The sequence below is a fragment of the Pollicipes pollicipes genome, unplaced genomic scaffold (assembly GCF_011947565.3).
Source record: "Pollicipes pollicipes isolate AB1234 unplaced genomic scaffold, Ppol_2.1 Scaffold_4002;HRSCAF=4701_pilon_pilon_pilon, whole genome shotgun sequence".
Taxonomy (NCBI): domain Eukaryota; kingdom Metazoa; phylum Arthropoda; class Thecostraca; order Pollicipedomorpha; family Pollicipedidae; genus Pollicipes; species Pollicipes pollicipes.
The window spans coordinates 19,822,600-19,843,709 of NW_023596420.1; the positions used below are offsets into that span (position 1 = coordinate 19,822,600).

The following is a 21,110-nucleotide window of genomic DNA, read 5'->3' on the forward strand; positions in this document are numbered from 1 at the left end:
AACCTCCGGGAAGTACTAAACCCTCCGGAATCCGAAGTTAAGGAGTCTCTCCAAGTTCGGGCAGCTTTTCTGGAGCGTACCAAGCCCTCCGACCTTCCCTGTGGTCAGATGGCCCCACGCCTCTGTGGCGACCAATGCTTATGTGATGTGCCTGGTGAGCGTCCGCTCGCCCAGTATTTATTGTAGTGTGTCCGATGTGCTGTGATACGGCCCGGGCCGCAGCCGGTCGCGTTAAGCTCCTGGCTAAGATCCCAGTGACACAACACCAGGGGCTCAAGCCGACGCACCAGCGGAGGTCCCAGCTGAGGATCCATTGTGGTCCCAGTGAAAGTTCCACCTGAGATCGCGGCTGAGTTCCCAGTGAAGTCCCAGCGAGGTTCCACGTGATGCTCCACCTGAGGTAGCAGCTAAGGTCCGCCTAAGGTCCCAGCGGAGGCACCAGTGAGGGTCTCAGCTGAGGTTCCAGTGGAGGTCTTAGTGGAAATCTCAGTTGAGGTTTCAGCGAGGGTCAGCGTCCTACCACTCTGTGCCTCGCAGCTGCTTCTGTCAGCCGCAGAGGAGCAGGGATCGCTCGTTTCATCCGCAGGGGAGCAGCGATTGCTCGTGTCGCGATAGGATGAGGTGCGTCTCAGAATGTTCTGTCTCTAGTCACAATAAACGTGCGGCGGCTCATGGCAGTCAGTGGCGCCGACTCACAGCCTGATGCCTCTGATGGATGACCTGGGAACTGGCGCGACCTGAGGTGGGCATTAAAATGAAAGACGTTTTTCTTTTTAATTTTCATTTCATTTTCATTTTATTCATAACTTTCATTCATATTCATTTCATTTTTTACCTCATTTCATTCATAGCTTTCATTTATATTCATAATTTTCACATCATATTCATAATTTCATTTTCATTTTATTATTTCAAAAAAGCGTTAGGGCATGATGCAGCCGATCTATGGTTTTCACCGAGATTTCCCATCCCGGTTTTTGACCGGAATAAAATAAACACACAACTTCTGTAAAGGTATGCACCTAAGTTAAGACAGTGCTGCCCAACTCACAAAAGCTTAAATATATAACACAAAAACGCCTAAGCGTGATGAACAAAACAACCATGCTTAGCTGTGAGTGGTAATGCATACCAAATAAAAACTGCATTCTCGCGTTTATGCCTGCGATATACAGTCCTGCACTTTGCTTCTCCACCGCGAATGCAACTAATAAGACGACAATTTGACGCCGTCAGAGCGCACTCCTCCAGCCAACCCGTGCCCGGCCGCAGGGGAAGGTGAGTTCCCTCGACTGATTTGGAGCACAGATAAAAAATAAATGCTCGCAGCAGCACAAAATTGTCAGTAGTTCTTCACCTATCAATTTGGCATCTTTTGCGAAAATTTGAAGCTTTGCCCTACCAAGACAAGTGCCCTAGGCTAGGTCAAAAAGTCAACCTCTAAAAATCTTTTTTAAATAAAGCAAAGTCGTACGTGTTTTTGTGCAGTTTTGATGTTTGTTTATGAAGTAAAAAACACTAATCCACACGCACAATCATCACATGACCACAGAGCCCATGGTGCTTGCCTGGGTCGTGACCTAGCTCTATGGGAGCTTTCCGCAAACACATGCTAAGCTTTGCAAAATTGCTGACCTGCTGCAGGTCACAGTCAGACCATGGATTCAGCAAAGTCTATTTCAAGGGAATCGTTCGATTTAATGCAACGACTGAGTGTTAGACGAAGCCATGCACCTCTGAGATACTTTCTGAGGCAACACAACAATTGAACGAACAAATTCCATTGGCCTAGGGTCAGGTACAAAGGTCAGACCAAGGTCAAAATCAGCCCGTTTCATTTCTCTACGGCTTACTGTGCGGGGTAGCTTCTGGTGCTCATTTCAAATGTGTTGATCACACATTGTGTTGAAACAGTAACCGTATTATAACCCTTCATTGACTTATTTAAGGTCAACAGGTCACTGGCCTGAAATGGCCCAGGTGACGGTTTTGTTTTTAGGAACATACAGCCTGGTGTAATCTTTGACAGACATAATCAAAAGCAAAAGTCTAAGCAGTCGTGTACGATTTTAGTCGCCATGAACTTCGGAAGGTCACTGGTCTTACACTGATTACAAGCATGGTCACTGACCTTAAAAAATGAACGTTTGCGATTTTGCTTAGAACAGAGAGAGAGGGAGAGAGAGAGAGAGAGAGAGAGAGAGAGAGAGAGAGAGAGAGAGAGAGAGATATATATATATATATATATATATATATATATATAAAGGTTATGGAGGCACTTTGTAGACCAATCTATATTTCAAACTTGTTGAACTTATTTGACCCCAAGGTCATGACCTACAGCGCTGCATTGCAGCCTTAAGCGCAAGGTCAGGCCTAGCACTTCCTAACACGACCCCAAGAATTATTGCGGAAGACATGCAAGACTCGCATTAGCAGACGCAAACGACATTTTGAACACCTCTATCAGCTTCCTTCAGCTCTACATACAATGTAGTTCAATTAAAAAGAGTTTTGTCTCGCGCCTGTCCACAGCCCGGTCAGAACGCTAGGCCTGAGTTGTGCCGAGCAGTGTGAGAGGTCCACACCAGCGATGTTCGGCATCTTATCTGAGAGCTGCTGTTGCTCTCAGCAGTAAGAAGCCGTGGATCCTTGACATGTGTTGCTCCAATGTCCTCTATTGACCCCTGAAGCTACAGCTCGGGTATCCACAAACAACATGCCTCCTAGATTAGCATGGCTTTTAACGCTATTACCAGGCCCTGGTAGATCTTTAGAAAAGCCGCACTACCCCTTTAAAAATCGGACGACTAGTAAGTTCTTCAAGACAGTCAGCTTCTCACGACATAAACACAACCAACGGCATCGCACAGCCTTGCACTGAACTCAAATCATTGCCGTGCAGCAAGCATCCGAGCTCATCTGTCTCAAATGGCACGAAGCTTTAAAACGCTGTACAGCATACTGATCACCCTCGTCACAAGATTCTGCTGCCAGCCACGATTCTTACGACTAGTTATTAGCCTAGTTATTTTGCATTTCATTCTGCTTGTTATGTGAAGTGAATCTTGGCTGAAAAATCTGTGAAAAGCACTGATCTCAGGGTCAAAGTGTTGTGTCACCTCTAATCTGTGGCGTCAGCACTGATGTAGTATAGTTTGTAGCATACTTGTGTCACCTGCTTAAAATTATCTTGATTAAAGTTGCCCTATTAGGCAGCATCTTGCAGCTCAACTTGCTCATACAGCGAAACGTTAACGTTTCGACATGTGCTGTACACAAGCTCACGCTGCAAGCGTTAACGAGTACAAACCAATACTAAGCTTTGAGTTTCGTCTTGCTGGAATGGTCTGTCGTAATTTTTTTATTTCCGTAATTTTGTCACCAAGTGGCTCTCAAAAGTATCCGTTTTTAGGCACAAAAGATTAAACCATACGCAGGTGTCCATGACACTACAGTGCGAAAGCCAGTTGCGAAGTCCCAATGGTTGCAAGTCATCGCGCACCTCATATGAATCGCATCGCAACGATTGAAACATGCCCTTGCGGCAAAAGGTGAATCCCCACATCTAGATATTTGTTGAGCATTTTATACTGTCTAGTTTGGGGGACTGAGAGTCGGATCGAAAAAAACAGCGAATCGGCCGACCGACCGGGCTTTACGAAAAGCACTGAATAGTTTTGTCGCAGGGGTGGGATGAAACTTAACGCGCGCCCGGGTGGCTGGCTAGATATCCTTCGCTCGGGTCGGGGGGGTCAGTTAGACCCCCCCCCCCCCGAGATCACGGAAACTAAGAGAGCTAGAGGTACAAAATGTACAGGGTGTGCTGACCTGTACGTCAACTCACCTCACTTTGATCTAAGTTTTAGGTTCCTAGGCCATGACCTTCGGGTCAAATAAGGTCAAACAAGGTATAATTCCAGGTTGGTCTCCAAAGTGCCCTCCTAACCTAGATAACTGCTTTCAAGCAAAATGGCCACATGCTCAGTTAAGGCCAGTGACCTTGTTTAACCTTTTGAAGGTGACGGTGACCAAAATCATACAAGGCTGCTCTGGGTTTTGTATTTAAATAAGCGACAAGGATTACGCTAGGCAGTACGTTTCTAGAAAAGAATGCTGACCTGGGTCTTTTTCGTCAGGTCAATGACCAATTCTGACCTCTAAAAAGTCAATGGAAATTGTATGATGCGGTTCCTGCTGTCAATAAATCCCGAATGAGCACCAGCAACTATCCCATACTGCTAGCCATAGAGTAATAAAGCAGGTTGGTTTTGACCTTCGTCTGACCTTTATACCTGACCTTAGGTCAACACAATTTTCCCATTCAATATTTGCGTTAACTAAGAAAACATCTTAGAGATATATGATTTCGTCTAATACTCCGTTCTTGCACCAGATTAAACGATTCCCAGAAATTGACTTATCTGAAACCATGGCCTGACTTTGACCTGCTATGGATCAGCGACCTTACAAGATAAATCTAACTTGGTGATACCAAACGATCCGCTATTCAGTTGTCTACAGCTATGCAAAATTTGGCGCGGTCTCGTTCTGCCGTTCGGAAACCATCCTGGGAAAACCTTCGGGAGGGTCCAATATGACCCCTACCTTAGCGCGTGTTAACAAAGATGTCATGGTGCGGTGTGATGGAGAGTCCTAAGGAAAAATTTCCTTGGGTTGTGTGACGAAATGTATCACCGTGGAGGTAAAGTGTGGAGGCATCATGCTGGGTTGTGCGGTGTGCGCTGTATGATTTTGTCGTGTACGTCACCCAAGTTTTCTGTCAAAAGCATGTTTGGCACCAAGCTTTGCGTGAAAATAAACGTTCCTATCGCTGACCTTATCAACCAAGCTGACACCTTTTACCCCCCCCCCCCCCCCCCCCCCCTGTCTGCAGCAGACAACGCCGCTTGGTGTTATGGACACTGCACGAGAGCAGGCTCAATACTTTCAATATGATTTGTTTCACCAGTCAATTCTGAGCAATGATTCACGCCCTTGGGCAAACATAGGCCGGCTGTTTTACATATTCGATCTCCTTCCGATTTACTAAAGTGATTACTTGTGAAACCCTTCCTTTTCCGTCAGGAAATTGAGCCTTTATGAGACCCTTCCCTTCTTCGGGACAAGGCGAAACTTGCTATCGGTTTGTTCGATCCTCTTTTGTCACTATTGTGTCGATGATGTACGTTCTGGTGTTTTGGTATTTTGAACAACGTATTCATATTTTGCGGGTTTTTGCGCCGAATTAATGTTTTCAGATGCATGTATTAGAAACATAGTAGCTCCTAAACCCTAAGTTACAGCTATGTAGATATCAATGTATTTTATTCGGCTTCATGTTTGTGTGCAATGTGCAGTACGAGAGCACGATTCAGTTTTCAATTCGTCTTCAATGCGGTTGAAATCCTTGAAAATTGTGATGCCGCCAAGTGGTTGGCGTAAGCAACCAATCACCTCACGGCGATTTTGATTCACCTGCCTCTTGGCTAGGCTAATAGAACTCTCTTGACTCCGAAGCTTTCCACTTTGCAACGGTGCTGTGGGCTGAGCGTTGAGATACTGTGATGGTGAATCCGTCGCGTGTGACGGTCATGGAGCCTCCATCGCAGAGGTGCAGTTTCGCAAAACAGCTTTGGGTCACTGAGCAGGGAAAATGGCCTGCCCCGCCCCCAAAATATGCAAGAAACAGACATCTCCAATTTGACTAACTTTCTTCTCAAAGTTAGGGAGCTAGAGACATTCTTAGATGAATAAGAAACTATACTCTAGCTCCGACGCATTCTCTCTACCTCGGCGGGATAAGCTGGCATCGGGCTTCATTATCATTTTGTTCGGTTTGAAAGGTCGAAACCAGCTTTCGGTAATCGATGTAGGATCGGCGCTATGCGTGTTTAGACGTTGTTGGACCGGTGTATGGCTTCGGGAATAAATGGGGTATTTTGATGTGTGTGACTATTAAAGGCTGCCAGGGAAGCCCCGGGCAGGTAGCCGCCAGGCGGGTCACGGGCTGCAGCGCATCATTCACGATAGGCATGTTTGAAGCGCCCAATGTTGTTTTGCAGACCATTATCGGACGCTTACCGCTGTCGGTTAAGTCGTACGGTTTCGATTGTTAGGTTTTCGTAAATGTCCATTCAATGTCCGCGTCGAATTGGATGTCGGCAGATTTCAAGGATTCTTTCCAACATGGCGGCTAGTAAAAAGTATGCTTTTGGGTGCTTATAATCGACCGGCGTAATTTATCTCTCGATGACACGTCGTGGCAGAATATAACAGCGAACGCAGCTGGTTGCAGCCCATGGAGCTTGAGACAGCGCTAAATGATGTTAAAACGATAATGCAGTAACACAAAACTAGACTAGAAGTAGCGAGACATATTCATTGTGGAAATATAAAATTCGGAAGCAGCAAAAACAACAAATGCTCCAGCATATGTGGTACGAACGCGGAGCTCTAAAAGTTCGACTTTCTCCGTCTGCTGCACTGAACTTAAACTTGCATAGCAGTTTGCACTTCCTCTGTTGCTTTTACCACTGAAACAACTATTATATACCTCAAGATTCAACATACTTTTGAGCACTTGCTTTGAATGTTCTGCATGTTCATACTTAGGTTCCAGAAGGTTGGGGTGGGGGGAGGGGCAAACCGCAGATGGGGACTACCGATAGGGGGTGGAGGGGGGGGGGGCAGTGGCCCACGCAAAAAAAATCCGAATCGACACCGTTGCTTCAAAATATACAACTTGCCCAAGTTAGCTGATCTCATCACACCTGATGCTTGCGTCAATATCTTCAAATGTACAGCATTACCAACAACTCCGTCGTACACACATTCCGCGACGCAAAGAAACGAAGATGCATCGAGGAGCTTGAGTACTAAGTATCGTATTTGTTTTGCGTACAGGAGTCTTTTATAATTAAAAGCATGTAAATATTTGCAAATGAGCTTATTTCATCACACCTCATGTTTGTCTCAAATATGGAACGTTCCATTTAACAGATATAAATTCAATGAAAGTATGATGTTTAGCGAAGTAAAACTGAAATAATACAAATAGTTAGGAGTGGGCTATTACCAAACTGTCTGATGTTTGCCTGGATATCTTTAAATGCGGAACATTTCTTTCAAGAGATTGCTGATCCGTGCTGTTTGTTTCATGAAAGCCGCTGAATTTAGTGGCGCACTTTTATTAGCACTTAGAACAGTCATGGCGACCGTGTTTCAAATGTGAAGCGCTCGGCTTCTACAAGACTGCGGCCGAACATCGAGGGTACGTCATTGGTAGTTATGTCAGTGCGGTGATATTGAATTTGCTCTGGAGTATGTTCTTGGTATGTTTACACCTTGTTTCTCACATAGAGGCAGGAGCGTGCCCAAGGGGCCATGGGGGTATGTCCCCAACCCAAGCTTGAACCAAGTGCTAAACCAGACTAAAAACGTGCTCGTTATACTGGAAAACATACTCGGAGGGGCAGCGCCATACAGCAATGATTTTATCGTGTGGAGACCGCCCCCTGTTATCCTTTTTCCATCACTGCATTCTATCAAAAGAAGATGCCATTTTGAAAAATATGTGATGATTGGATGCTTTTTCTATCCCTGCATTGTACAAAATGGTGTATGATGATACCCATGATCATGTTGCCCTATTTGCCATGTCCCTATATTGTATTCCCAGCTGATATAATGATGTCTTGGAAGCATCCAACCAACAACCAATGGTTTGTTCATCAGATGGACTAGATGGTTGGTTGCATGATCAGATTGAATTGGATTGGATTGGATTGGATCCTATTAGATGTCAAAAGATGATAATTTAATATTGTCTTCTGGGGGACTTTCAATCAACAACCAGCTAGTGGATGACAGGCTGGACATGTCTTATCATTTGTATTAGTGGATTGTCACCTTGATCACTTTTTGCCCTACTGCTGCTGGTGACTGCCATATTGTTATTGGGAACACCAGAAGGATGCTATTGTTATTGACATTTTTTAGGTTGAAGCAGTGCCAAACAGTAAAATGTACCCATTCATCATTCCAAATTTTATTCAGTAGGGTGCATAAGGTGTAAATTTCAATTATTGCTATCAGGCTTCCAGTTCTGTGGTGACATCTGCACTTGCCCTTGGACCCCACAACCATCCCTCCCATCTGACTTGGTGATTCATGCATCTGGCTTGCCTGGCCCATTTGCAGACCAAGGGGCATCTGATCTGTTTGATTCTGGGTTGACTGCCATCCAGCTTGATGCTGATTGGCTGACCACATGCAAGGCTAGGACCAACAGGCAGTGAATCCAGGGTTTCATGTGTGATAGCCTGACAAATAGAGACATCTGGACATGCATGACACTGAACTGACTGAATATTTTGACAATGTACCCATTTTTAAAAAAAATGTTTACCACACTTTAGTATTTATGTCTGGAAAAGGCAGTTTTATGTGGCAACAGAGCAAATAACCTTATTCTCACCAGATCTTGGACTTAGGGATACTTTCCATCAATTATTCCTCCATGAGCTGGTGAAATGAAGTTGTAGCTCATCAATACTAGTCTGTTGTGCATCTGTCATTATATTGGCAGTTGTCCGGAGTGAAATGGGCTCATTTGTATTGTGGGATTGTATTCATGTTATTCATAAGAAACCAAGTTGTCTTATCACAAGTACCAGCAAGTACTGTGAAATCAAATAAAAACTGTTCCTGTCAAGTCATGTATTTTAACATGCAAGTATCACATAATTTGACTTTCATTTCATTTCATTGGCTTTCAATACAGATCTTTCCATGGATAAACAGGGGCATTTTTATCTTGGAAAGTATTCAGTCATAGTCAAGTATCTGGCTTTTCAGCAAGGTTTTCTGCATTGTGGTGACCTAATAGGTTTGGGTATTATGGCAGACACAAATATTTACAAAATCTTTGAATGCTGACATCGACGAATTTTGATATATCTCTGCCCACTAGGTGGTTGGCTGAAGAGTGAGCACGAATAACTATGGAAGAGTCAGAAGAGAAGAAACATGTCAAGGTTGTGACATTGGTATCATCCATACAGAAAGTTGGTGTTTATGAAACAAAAGCAGTGAGTACCTCAATCATATAATTCAACACATAATGGCAACTGTTGATTTTACAGAGCAGCTTTAACATCATTATGTTGTCAGACTGGCTGCCATTGTATGGCTCCAGAGTACTACAGATAGATGTATGCGTGTTCATACCGAATGGAATGACTTTTTCGTCCTTCAAAACACGAAAACAATGACATTGTTTTCAGCGTTACCCCGGGCATGTTCCCTTAAGCTCGGACCTCATGCCACAGCGTTTCTTCGTCATTGGCTCCAACAACGAGCAGGACCGGTTCCGCGTGCTGAAACTGGACCGCACGGAGTCGCGGGAGCTGCTGATCGTGGACGACGCGCTCGAGTACTCGGCCGCCGAGATACGGGACATCATGAGGAGTCTGGACGAGGGCAACCGGCTGCGTGCGTCCGGCGCCAACGCCCAGGGGCTCGTCAGGAGGGTCTCCGCATTCGGCATCGTCGGTCAGTGCGGGGGCATGCTCGGTGGACGCCGCTCACATCGGCTGATATTGTCGCCTTGGCTATGTCGTCTTAGATTAGAGTGAGAGCCTTTTACAACCTCTGCCTTGAATGCTCAATTACATGACGATGACAGCATTTGCAGGTCTTGGCAAACTGAGTCTGAATGAACTTCAATGCGCGAGTAGTCATGCATCGCACACACGTGCGCACGCGCATGCACATGCACATGCACATGCACATGCACATACACATACACATACACACGCGCTCATGCCCACGCCCACGCCCACCCCCGGGAACGCGCACATGCATATAGTAGGCATGTATCACATTCACGCACGCACGCACGCACGTCAAGTTTGCGCAGAGTTATGTGTTGTTAAAATGAGATCTTGTACTGAAAGATGTGTTCGAGTGTTGCCTTTGTAGAGGAAATGCGACGCACAAACATCATCAGCATACTGGCGGTCGCTCGTTTTCGCGCGTTTTGCATTACTTTTGTACCGTGTACATCACGCGACAGCGTAACTAGTTCATCGCATGTCTGTCAAGACCGTGGTGGGGCAGAGGGGAGGGGGCAGAGTGGGGCCTGCACGTTTGCTCCGGGTTTGTCCGCTGTCCGCAAACGCCTGCTCCGTCAGATGTAACGGCTGCCGTGGTCCCGCCGCAGGGTTCGTCCGTTTTACGGAGGGCTACTACATGATCGTCATCACGCAGCGGCGGCGCGTGGCCGTCATCGGACCGCATGTCATCTACAAGATCGAAGACACCAAGATGATCTACATCCCCAACCAGACCAAGAAGTCGAGCCCCGAGGAGCAGCGCTACCTGCGCCTCTTTCAGAGCATCGCCATGGGCAGTAACTTTTACTTCAGGTGGGCCGTCAGCTGTACGGCTGTGCTAGTGGTGGCTGCTAAGTATTCGGGAAAATATGCATTTTCTGGAAGGGAATAACATCTTTTGGTGAAGGTGTTAGCTTACTTTACGCAATTTTTCGGGAACAGTCCTCTTTCCGTGCCGTTCTCTTCGGTCTGTCAGATAAGTGTTAAGCGACCCAGAAGTGTTGCCTGGCGCGTTTTTTGTGCTCGGGTTGTCGACTAGTAAGGCTACGTTTTCGGTTAGGCTGGATGTATTTTAAAACCACTGTGTGTGGGAGCGTTTCTCTTTTGTGTCGATATTTTGATGGCCGTTGTCACGGGCGAATCTTGCCGTATTCTTATATTGCTGGGGATATTTGGACTTCAGAGTGGCATTTCACGCACCGCTGGAGGCAATCCCAGAAGTGTGTGAAAGCGCAGATACTTGTATTGTCTTGAAGGACCATGTTTGTATGTTGTTCTCTGATGTTCCCTGGTAAAACGCGGGCATACTGTTTGTGTTCTCTTCGAAGTAGTCCACTGTGATGAGCTCGCTATGTGGTTGCCCGGGCGGCACTGTCAGCGTCGAACCCACTGACGACGGGCCGCCTACAGCCGTGGTGGGGACTGTTTCAGCTACAGCTATGACCTGACCCATACGCTGCAGTACAACGCCGCCATGCCTAAGTTGACCCCAGAAGATGTCAACGCTTTGTTCGGCGATGACTTCCTCAAAACAGGAACAGCGACTGAAGGTATGGCTATGACGTGTCCTACCTGTTGAGAGGGGAGTTGGTAATGCTCTGCAAAAAATGTTGTTGCAGACTTGCGTTTTCTGGTTCTTTCGAGATTTGCTGTTGTGGGAGGTGTCCCCAAACGCAGTACGATAAGACAGCGAGAAATCCAGGGAGGTTGTTTGTTTTCACAGAGTAACGGGTATGGCATTCGCCGCTGAGTAGCACCGGTTGCACTAGCCAGCGTATGAGCGTCGTGCACATCGATCGCGCGCCGCCATGCATGACCGGTTGCGTCACCCCTCTTGTACGCGGCCGTTTCCAGGCCATGGTTGTACGCGCCGGACCAGGCGGCGCATCCCCGGCTCCTGGACAGGTCCCCACCTGTCCGGGCTCACGGCACGCGCCCGACCGGGCGGTGCATCCCCGGCTCCTGGACAGGTCCCACCTGTCCGGGCTCACGGCACGTGCCCGACCGGGCGGTGCATCCCCGGCTCCTGGATGGTCCCCACCTGCCCCGAATGAGGGCATGAAGTCCTCTACCACTCTCCGAAACACTGGTGCACAGGGACGACAGGATTGTGTGACACCGCTGGGTGTGACGGGGAATTGTGTGTGACGCCGTTGGGCGTAATGAAAGGATTGTGTGTGACGCCACTGGGTGTGACGGGAGGATTGTGTGTGACGCCGCTGGGTGTGACACCCAGGCCGTGTGGAGGAGGCGCGCTTCACGTTTGATGTGTCGGCGGCGGCGGCGGACAGCCTGGCGCCGGGTGGTCGCGTGCGCGAGCCGACGGCCGGCGTGCGGCCCGAGCCGCACCGGCGCTTCGTCTGGAACGGCCACCTGCTGGCGCCGGCCGAGCGGCAGCTCAGCTGGGAGTGGCGCCTGTACGTCACGCACGGCTACATCGGCCAGGCCACGCTCTACCTGCACGGCCGGCACCTCTTCCTGACGCTGATCGCGCGCCGATCCAGGTCAGCCTGCAGCGCGCGTCATGCGGCGAGCGTGTGCTGCTCGTGCTGGCTGCGCGCACTCCACAGTACCACGCTGCTAGCGCGGCTGGGTCTGCCAAAAAGGCCTACCAGCTGCTCTCTGTCTGGGATGAAAAGAAATGTGTGAGCCCGAAAAGCAGTTTTTGAACTCCAAGAGGTCCACAACGAAGGCTTCGTCACTCGTACATTTTTCCACAGCTCACAATGGCATGTCCCGTGGTGCTGTCATCACCCCACCACCGCAGTGTGAATACAGTCTTGGTACGGCGCACAGTTCGGTGCTACCCAGGATGTAGAAGCCGGTACTACTACAGTCTAGTGACATTTGCTACAGCCGATGTTGAAGCCAACATTTTGCCCCCCCACAAAAAAAATGGTTAAAGAAGAGTGCATGAGTGGCTTACGAGGACTCTCTACGAATTAGCAGCTGCAGCAAGTTTGCGGTATTTTAGTGAACGTGATCCCCCGATGGTCTTACGGATTGTGCTGGAAATGCTAGGATGTGGGTCGACTTGACTAGAGTATGCCGGTCCGGGGGTCTGGTTTGTCCTGACCGCAGATTATATCGGGACATTGGTGTTTACGCGTTGAAAGAATGATTGATTATTTTGCGTGCGGGAATTCCGGAGTAGACGTTACCGAGCGGGTGGCCTTTTTGCCAGAAGATGAGGTGATGTGTGTCTTGAGCAGATGTGTGACTGAGCCCTCGCGCGGATTGTTCGGTAGGCGTGCTGGCTCGTGTGTCACGTGTTCAAACAAAATCGCAGAGCAGCACACATTTGCGTGTAAATCTCACATTTTGCCCAAGCTTTCCAAAACATAGATGACGTTATTTTTTCTGGCTAGCATTATGTTCTTGCGTGCGGGCCAAGGAAGTCGTGATCGACAGACATGAGTCAGTGGAGTGCGGGCCAGGGATGCCGTAATCGACAGACATGAGTCAGTGCCCACTCCCATGACCTGCAGCAAGTTCGCCGGCACCCGCTTCCTGAAGAGAGGGGCCAGCTTCGCTGGCGACGTCGCCAACGAGGTGGAGACGGAGCAGATCGTGCACGACGCTTGCGTCTCTTCCCTGGAGCGCGGCTTCTTCAGCTCACATGTCCAGGTGAGCACAGTGTGTAATGAGCGGTCGAGGCCGGGGTTCGGTGGGTCTAGCGAGAGAGCCGTGGCATTGTTCGCTTCTGAGTTATGTGGTTGGGTGGGGTGTCGTAGCCACGTATGTGTGGTGTGTGCGTTACCTGGATTTGGCTCTTGGCTACGCCAACTTGACCATGTTTTAGCAGCTTTGCCAAGTCACCGCTGAAACAATGTCGCTGCGCTGACTTTAGTCTTGAGCAAATTTCCTCTGAGTGATGCCAACAACTGAAGGTTATCACGAGATACTGTCGTTCACTGACATCCGTAGAGAGATGTGGTGTGTAGAGCTGTTTGAACCGGGCGGTTGTGGCCGTGTTAGCGGTGCTGGGCGTCCCAGCCGGTTGTACATGGTACAATGTTGACTGCAGCGGCCAGGTCCGCAGTGTTGTGTGGCGTCGCCGCGTGTGATGCGAGGTATTTGCCGTGCCGGCGGGCAGGTGCGCGGCTCGGTGCCGTGCCACTGGTACCAGGACACCAGCCGCATCCCCAAGCCGCCGATACAGATGGAGCTGGCCGACCCGTGCTACCTGACGCCCGGTCAGTCCGGCCCCGGCGGCCGCCGCGCGCGGCCCTGCCGTCCCGTGCCTCGAACACCTACTGCGCTCTGTGGGGACCGGTGGGAACCGGGATTTAACCGACTGCAAGCGGCCCACAGCTGCCGGGCTGTCCTGTAATTTTAGGTGGTGTTCACAAGGGCTTTGTTCTTCAGTCATATTCAATCGATAATTGTTGGTTGTCGTTGATACATCATGTACTTTCGACGTTACAAATTTACTAGATACTGACGGGCTTGGCGCTGACTGCCTCAAGTCAGGACTCGGACGACACGGTCGGGTCCTCGCAGTCGATGGCAGTTGTAGCGGTAGGGATCCGCGGACTCCAATTGTGCACAAACCGTGACTTTCGCGGCCTTTACAGTGAGCTTTCAACCATCTTCATGACATGCGTCTTTTCATCTGCGTTTGATTCACTACCGCCACCATCTGTTGGTACCCCATTTCTGCGCGTACCTGGCGGTGACCTGTTTTCCTCCTTCAGCAGTGTGTCCCTGCCTAGTGTCAATATTTCATGGCCGCGAGCGCCGCCTGACCGCACTCGTCGCTACTGCCACGCCGCCGGGTGTATGTCGTCGGTCCCCACCCTTCCGGACGGCATCGGTCGCCCTCGTCTCACTGTCAGCTGACTCCCGGCGCTCTCCTGCCGCAGGGAAGCATCTGAACGACCTGCTGTCGCGGTACGGCGCGCCGCTGTTCGTGGTGAACCTGGTGAAGAAGCGGGAGAAGCGGTCGCACGAGTCGCTGCTGCATGCGGCCTTTAGCCGCGCCGTCGCCTATTTGAACCAGTTCCTGCCGCCCGCTTTCAGCATCCGATACGTCAGCTTCGACATGGCGCGGGCCAACAAGCTGTAAGAGGCCGGTGGCCCGGCGGTCAGGGGCGGGGGATGGCAGTGGGCTGGCGGTCAGGGGCGAGGGATGGCAGTGGGCTGGCCGTGTCAGCTTCGACATGGCGCGGGCCAACAAGCTGTAAGAGCCCGGTGGCCCGGCGGTCAGGGGCGGGGGGATGGCAGTGGGCTGGCGGTCAGGGGCGAGGAATGGCAGTGGGCTGGCGGTCAGGGGCGCGGGATGGCAGTGGGGTGGCGGTCAGGGGCGCGGGATGGCAGTGGGGTGGCGGTCAGGGCCAGGGGATGGCAGTGGGCTGGCGGTCAGGGGCGCGGGATGGCAGTGGGGTTGCGGTCAGGGCCAGGGGATGGCAGTGGACTGGCGGCCAGGGGCGGGGGACGGCAGTGGGCTGGCGGTCAGGGGCGAGGAATGGCAGTGGGCTGGCGGTCAGAGCCAGGGGATGGCAGTGGGCTGGCGGTCAGGGGCGGGGGACGGCAGTGGGCTGGCGGTCAGGGGCGCGGGATGGCAGTGGGCTGGCGGTCAGGGCCAGGGGATGGCAGTGGGCTGGCGGTGTGCGAGCCATGCATTTGGACAGAGCGTCCGTGTCCTAAAGGCCGCCCCATGCCGGATGTGTTGGTCTCATCACTGTTTCTTGATACGGGCAGACACAAAAGTGCATCAGGATGTTTACTGAATACCGGTTCTAACTTGGATCAAACAAGGATCAAACAATAGGCGAATGGACATTGATGGTGACTAACTTCGGCCTAAGTGATGGTTAAGTCGGACGTTTCTAAAACAGAACAAAACAACAAAACTTGCCTGTATAGTTAAATCCGTTGTAATGCTCCCTTCCTGCAAATCCTGAAGCCCTCGTCATATGTGAAAATCTCTCATTTCGCAGGTCCAGATTTATTTAGTTTGAAGTGGTTTAGTCATCCATTAAGTCAAAGTGTACGATTAGACAGCGAAACGTAGTACGGCGTCCAGATCATGCCTCTGCAGTGTCTGCCCGCGTTTCAACCATCCGCGAATGTCGGTTGTACAGCACCAGCTACTGAGCAGCGTGCGTGCCGCGGTTCAAGTGAAGTGAAGTGTGGCCTTAGGCGACTGGGAGCGTGGCCACATTCATGTGGTATGCCGTATGGGAAACCCAATGAGCATCCGTGCGCATTACGTTCCAACTCAGTCGCTACTTCCAAGCCAAGGAGAACCTTGCATGCGCGCGACAGCATCTCCTCGGCGGCAGCCCAGCCTTCCAAGAGGTGTCCTGATCACGGGGCTCGCAGGTGCCGGTCTGTCCTGTGCCGGGTTGACCCCAGCACCGGAGCGAGCCGACCTCTTGCCCCGGTCTGACCGAGCGGCGCGCTGTGCGGCCGGCAGGCGGCGTGACAGCGTCATGCAGCGGCTGACGGAGATCGCCAACAGCTCGCTCAGGGAAACGGGCTTGTTCCTGTCGCGGCCGCCGCAGAACGCCGGCGAGCGGTACGCCTCGCCGCTGCCGGCGCAGGTGAGCGGCCTTCCGTCGGGAGAGCGGCCTCCCGCCGGGCCGGGGCTGCGGGGCAAACTGAGTCGGTGAGCAGGGGGCATCGGGAGTCCCGCTGAGTGCTGACGAGGATTCACTGGTGTCTCTGTGAGCGGTGACCAGAACACATGGGGTCCCGCTGAGCGGCGAAGACGTCCTCAGGAGTTCTGGTGAGGGGTGGCGAGAGCTCACGGGGGCGAGGGTGTCCCGCTGAGCGATGGCGACGCCCTTGCAAGTTGTTGAGTGCTAATGAGGGGTGACGAGGGACCCCGCCTTGGTAAGTATGTGTGTAGTTCCAGCGGAGCACATGAACGTCTTGAGATGGTCCTTCTGAAATTTCGACAAGTGCGGCAGGCAGTTATATCCATATGAACTGGCGACAATATCCAGGTGACCAGTGATTTCAATGTCCATGCGAAGCATATTCGGGTGAGAAGGTTCCGTCCTTGCCCGTCTGGAACATGTCCAGGTAACCAGGTGATGTCCGTATCCGTCTGGAGTGTGCCCAGGTGAGGAGGCGAGGCTGGCGCCAGTCCGGTTGACTAGCAGCGGACCGCTGTTAGACTGAGCTGCTGGATCGGGCTGCCGGTGCCTGTCGCTGCCCCCGGGCGCGGCGACGTCAACTGGCGCTGATTTCTGTGGTTTGCGGGCGTTTACAGAGGCTGCGTCTAGATCAACCGAGGAACAACCGCAGAAAGTTGAAAGGTGCTACTTTCATTGCAAGGTTTTTTATTATTCCTACACAATAGTATTCACAGGTTCACAATCCTCCCTTCTTAAGACCAAAGCCCCCTTAGTTTCTTTGCCACAGACCCAAGAAAAAAAGGAAACGGTATATCGGGAAAGCATTACAAAGCCCCCATTGCAGTAATGACGTCATATTGGCGTCATTCAAATTCTGCCATTCCGTAACTCATGCGGTGATCAGGTCCAAGGCGAATAGCATTGTCAAAGCGTTCGTGAGCACGATTTCCAGAATTACGGCCATCAATTGACGCTCAGTCAGTGTTATGCGAGGTACGGTGACGTAATCAAACCACCACGTACTGAGGAGCGCATTTACTAACCAGAGAATTGTGCTGTCTGGAGCATTTTTTCCGCTTAAAAGTATCCCAATAGTCATAGTTGAGCTTATTTCAGCCTATCTGATGCTTGTTTGATTTCTTCAAATGCGAAACATTCCCTTTGAGCCATTTTATTTAGCGATGTCCAACAACGGCATCATGGATACTGTACAGCTACATACTTGAAGTGCCGTTGAGCCCACAGGACCACCACCGGTCGTATTTTGATTACATTTGCTGCCCTGATGTCCCCCGCCGGACTCAGTTATATCTGCGGCGTGTATAATGTCCCGTGTAATGGTATGCCTGGGTTGTACCCGTGTAGCCTCGCGGGCCGCGCGTGCCCTGTGCTGTCACGCGGCGCCCGCGTGCCGGCAGTCGGCGGCGGCGAGCGGCGGCCTCCGCCAGCGCGGTATCGTGCGGGTCAACTGTGTCGACTGCCTGGACCGCACCAACACGGCGCAGTTCGCCATCGGCAAGTCGGCGCTGGCCGCCCAGGTGCGTGCCGCCCGGGTGCTAGTCCCCCTCCCGCCCGGACGCTGAGTCACAGGTGTGTGCTGCCCGAGTGCTGGTCCCCCTCCCGCTCCGGACGCTGAGTCACAGGTGTGTGCTGCCCGAGTGCTGGTCCCCCCTCCCGCCCCGGACGCTGAGTCACAGGTGTGTGCCACTCCGGGTACTGGTCCCCCTCCCGCCCCGGACGCTGAGTCACAGGTGTGTGCCGCCCGGGTGCTGGTCCCTCTCCCGCCCCGGACGCTGAGTCCCAGATGTGTGCTGCCCGGGCGCTGGTTCCCTCTCCCGCCCCGACGCTGAGTCACAGGTTGTGTGCCACCTCGGGTGCTGGTCCCCCTCCCGCCCCGGACGCTGGGGCCCAGGTGACGTGGCCTGCGTATCGGGTAGATTTCCTCACTACGCTACAGTGTTCCTGTTTGTGAGATCATATTCTGACACCACAAGTTGATGAGAAACGCCATCACTTTTCCAGCGAGGAACCTCGTTGTAGTGCTGGAGCTGTCATTCACACCTTCTCTCTGATTCTTGTCGTCATGGCGAACCCCGGCGTACCATCTTGACCAGTGTCTGGCCCCTGTTGTCCAAGAGTTAGCCGGGCTTCGTGTAATCCTGGCCCACGTGTTGTCTGCCATTGTTTCTCCATCACTGTCAGGCTGTTGCCCCCTCCAGGCCCCTGGCAGCTGCTCGGCAGCCCTTGCCCTTCCGTAGGTGTTCTTCCGCCCCTGTCGTCCACAGCTTTTTGGCCGCCCCCACCATGCCTAGCTGTTCACCAGTGCCCGCTGCCTGCAGCTGTTCAGCCTGGGCGCGATCCCCTCGCCGGAGCTCGACTTCGACACCGACTGCATGTCGATCCTGGAGGACATGTACGAGGATCACGGCGACATGCTGGCACTGCAGTACGGCGGCTCGCAGCTCGTGCACCGCATCCGCACCTACCGGAACATGGCCCACTGGGGCTCGCAGGGCAACGACATTGTGCAGACCATGCAGCGCTACTACAGCAACACGTTCTCCGGTGGGTGGAGCGGCGGTGTGGGCGGGCCGAGCCGCGCAGCCTGTGGAGCCTGTACGGGGACGCGTGGGCGGGCCGAGCCGCGCGGCCTGTGGAGCCTGTACGAGACGTGTGGGCGGGCCCCAGCCGCGCGGCCTGTGGGGTCTGTACGGGACGTGTGGGCGGACCCAGTCGCACAGCCTGTGGGGTCTGTACGGGACGTGTGGACAGGCCCAACCGCGCAGCCTATGGGGTCTGTACGGGACGTGTGGACAGGCCCAACCGGGCAGCCTGTGGGGTCTGTACGGGACGTTGCGGCGCTCGTCCGGAGCTGGATGCTGGGCTCGCAGTGGTATTGACGAATGTACTTTGGGCTTCCTATTTTCTAAGTTTCCATTTTCACTTCTACACCGGAATAAGTCGAAAAGCCTGCATGTAATCAAACAAAATAGCGTTCTGGGTGTAACTGCGCAAGTTTTGAACATATGTGTCTGTATTTGCGTTTTGGTGGATGTCCCCGCCGGTCAGTCGACCATTCACGTCAAGCACACGAATGCGACACGAATGTGATCAAAGCTGGACGCCTTTTCACGAGCGTGGGCGCGGGTCCACCAGTCCCGCTTTGGCTGTTGTTGTTCTAAACCTGAAGTCCCCCGGCGTTCATGCTTTGTAAACGTTGATATAACTTCATCCACCGATGTTCTCGTTCGCAACCGAGCCCGGTCCCTGCCGACAGACTCGGACAAGCAGAACGCCATAAACCTGTTCCTGGGCTCGTTCGTACCGCGTGCCGACCGGCCGGCGCTCTGGGAGCTCTCCAGCGACTATCACCTCCACCACCGGCCGGCCGACCGCGACATCTACCGCAACAGCCCCACACAGTGGTGGTCAGACCAGGTGTGACCAGCCGTGCGCGTGCCGGAGTGTACCGACTATAATCTACTTTCCAGTATGAAGCAGGATATCATAAGTGACCAGCTAAGCTTGGAAAGCTTGGACCGTTTGATAAAACTTTGACCGTTAAATCGTGTGTGTGTTTGCCCTGTTTTCATGTGAGCGCTGATTTGGCGACATTTGCTTTTCCCTATTCCACTACCAAACTGATCCGGTCATAGCGGTGAGCGATTATCTATTTGACATATTTGGGTGCATGGTGACTATAATCCACTTTCCGGTATGAAACAGAATATCATAAGTAACAAGCATGACGTACAGCCGCTGTTCATACAGGTGATGTGGAAGCAAAGATCAACGCTCAGGTTAGGTCAGATCAGGTCCTGCTGCGTTAGGTGATGCGCCACCTGCCAGCGGCCGCCATCGAGGCCGACAAGCGCTGCAGCTACCTGGTGAAGATCGCCAGCAGCGACGAGCGCGCGGACGCCTTCCGCGAGCAGTACCGACCGCACGAACGCAGCTGCTTCTCTGAGCTGTTCGACTTCAACATGATGCACTCGGTCAGGTGAGGCGAGCACTCGGTCGTGCGGGATTGCGGGACTGATGGTCCTCATGACGTTCGATATGATCTCTTCGCGACACGAGGACTTCAGAGTGTGATGTTGAAGTGTCGGGCCGATCGGTGTGCCATTGGATCTTTGAACGGCGGGGAACAGTATGGTGAATTGTTTCCTCGCTGTCGCACGTTCTGCGGAAGACCCTGTGTGGTATTCATAACCGCCATGATCTGGCGTTTCGACAAGCGGCCCATGAACTTCAGCTGTCAGCAATGGGACTCGGTGACTCCGTTGTCTTGTGCGGGGGAAATCACGACAAAGCAACAAAACGAGTACTGAAATATGATGGACGCAGCAAGAATGGATTACTTGAAGGCTACTCCAGGTGGCTGCCTTGTCAGCATTGGCCGCGTGCCCTCACACCGCTGGGTGCCGTCAGGGACTACATGCCGGCACTTTTCGTGGACGAGTCTCCGTTCGCCGTACGGACGCGGCGCCGGCCGCTGGCGACGCCCGAGGCCAACGACAAGGCGTCGACGCCCTGCCAGCCGGGCACCGAGTCCAGGTGAGGAGCCTGTCCAGCCGGGCACCGAGTCCAGGTGAGGAGTGCACGGCCGCCCCCCCCCCCCCCCTCCCGCAGATCAGAGGGGCTTAACGCTTACATGGGCGCCTGGAAGGACTGCCCAGCAAGGGATACCTTGCATTGCCATCTATGTTCACTATTCGGTGTGTGAGAAGTATGAGAACCTGAACCGGGCGACCTCGACGGCGGCCGACGGAGGTAGCGCATCACCTAAACGCAGCAGGACCTGACCTGACCTGACCCGGGTGTTGGCTCCTGCAGCGGCGGATCTGAGACGTCGGAGACGTCGGACGAGGCGCCACTGGCGCAGTCGGCCGGCGCGCCGCAGTCG

General features: G+C 52.3%; 1 protein-coding gene across 1 annotated transcript; it reads left to right on the top strand.

The window, feature by feature from the left end:
* Nucleotides 1–7,299: 7,299 nt before the first annotated feature.
* LOC119093954 (polyphosphoinositide phosphatase FIG4) lies at nt 7,300–21,104 on the top strand (the record flags this gene model as incomplete). The annotated part of the gene is made up of 16 exons (XM_037216976.1): nt 7,300–7,334; nt 8,975–9,092; nt 9,333–9,555; nt 10,226–10,430; nt 11,049–11,167; nt 11,854–12,121; nt 13,106–13,244; nt 13,714–13,813; nt 14,483–14,681; nt 16,039–16,144; nt 17,653–17,742; nt 18,544–18,769; nt 19,482–19,642; nt 20,035–20,204; nt 20,636–20,761; nt 21,041–21,104. Coding segments are annotated over exons 2-16 (2,283 nt in total), but the record flags the coding sequence as incomplete, so codon positions are not given.
* Between the last annotated feature and the right edge of the window lie 6 nt (nt 21,105–21,110).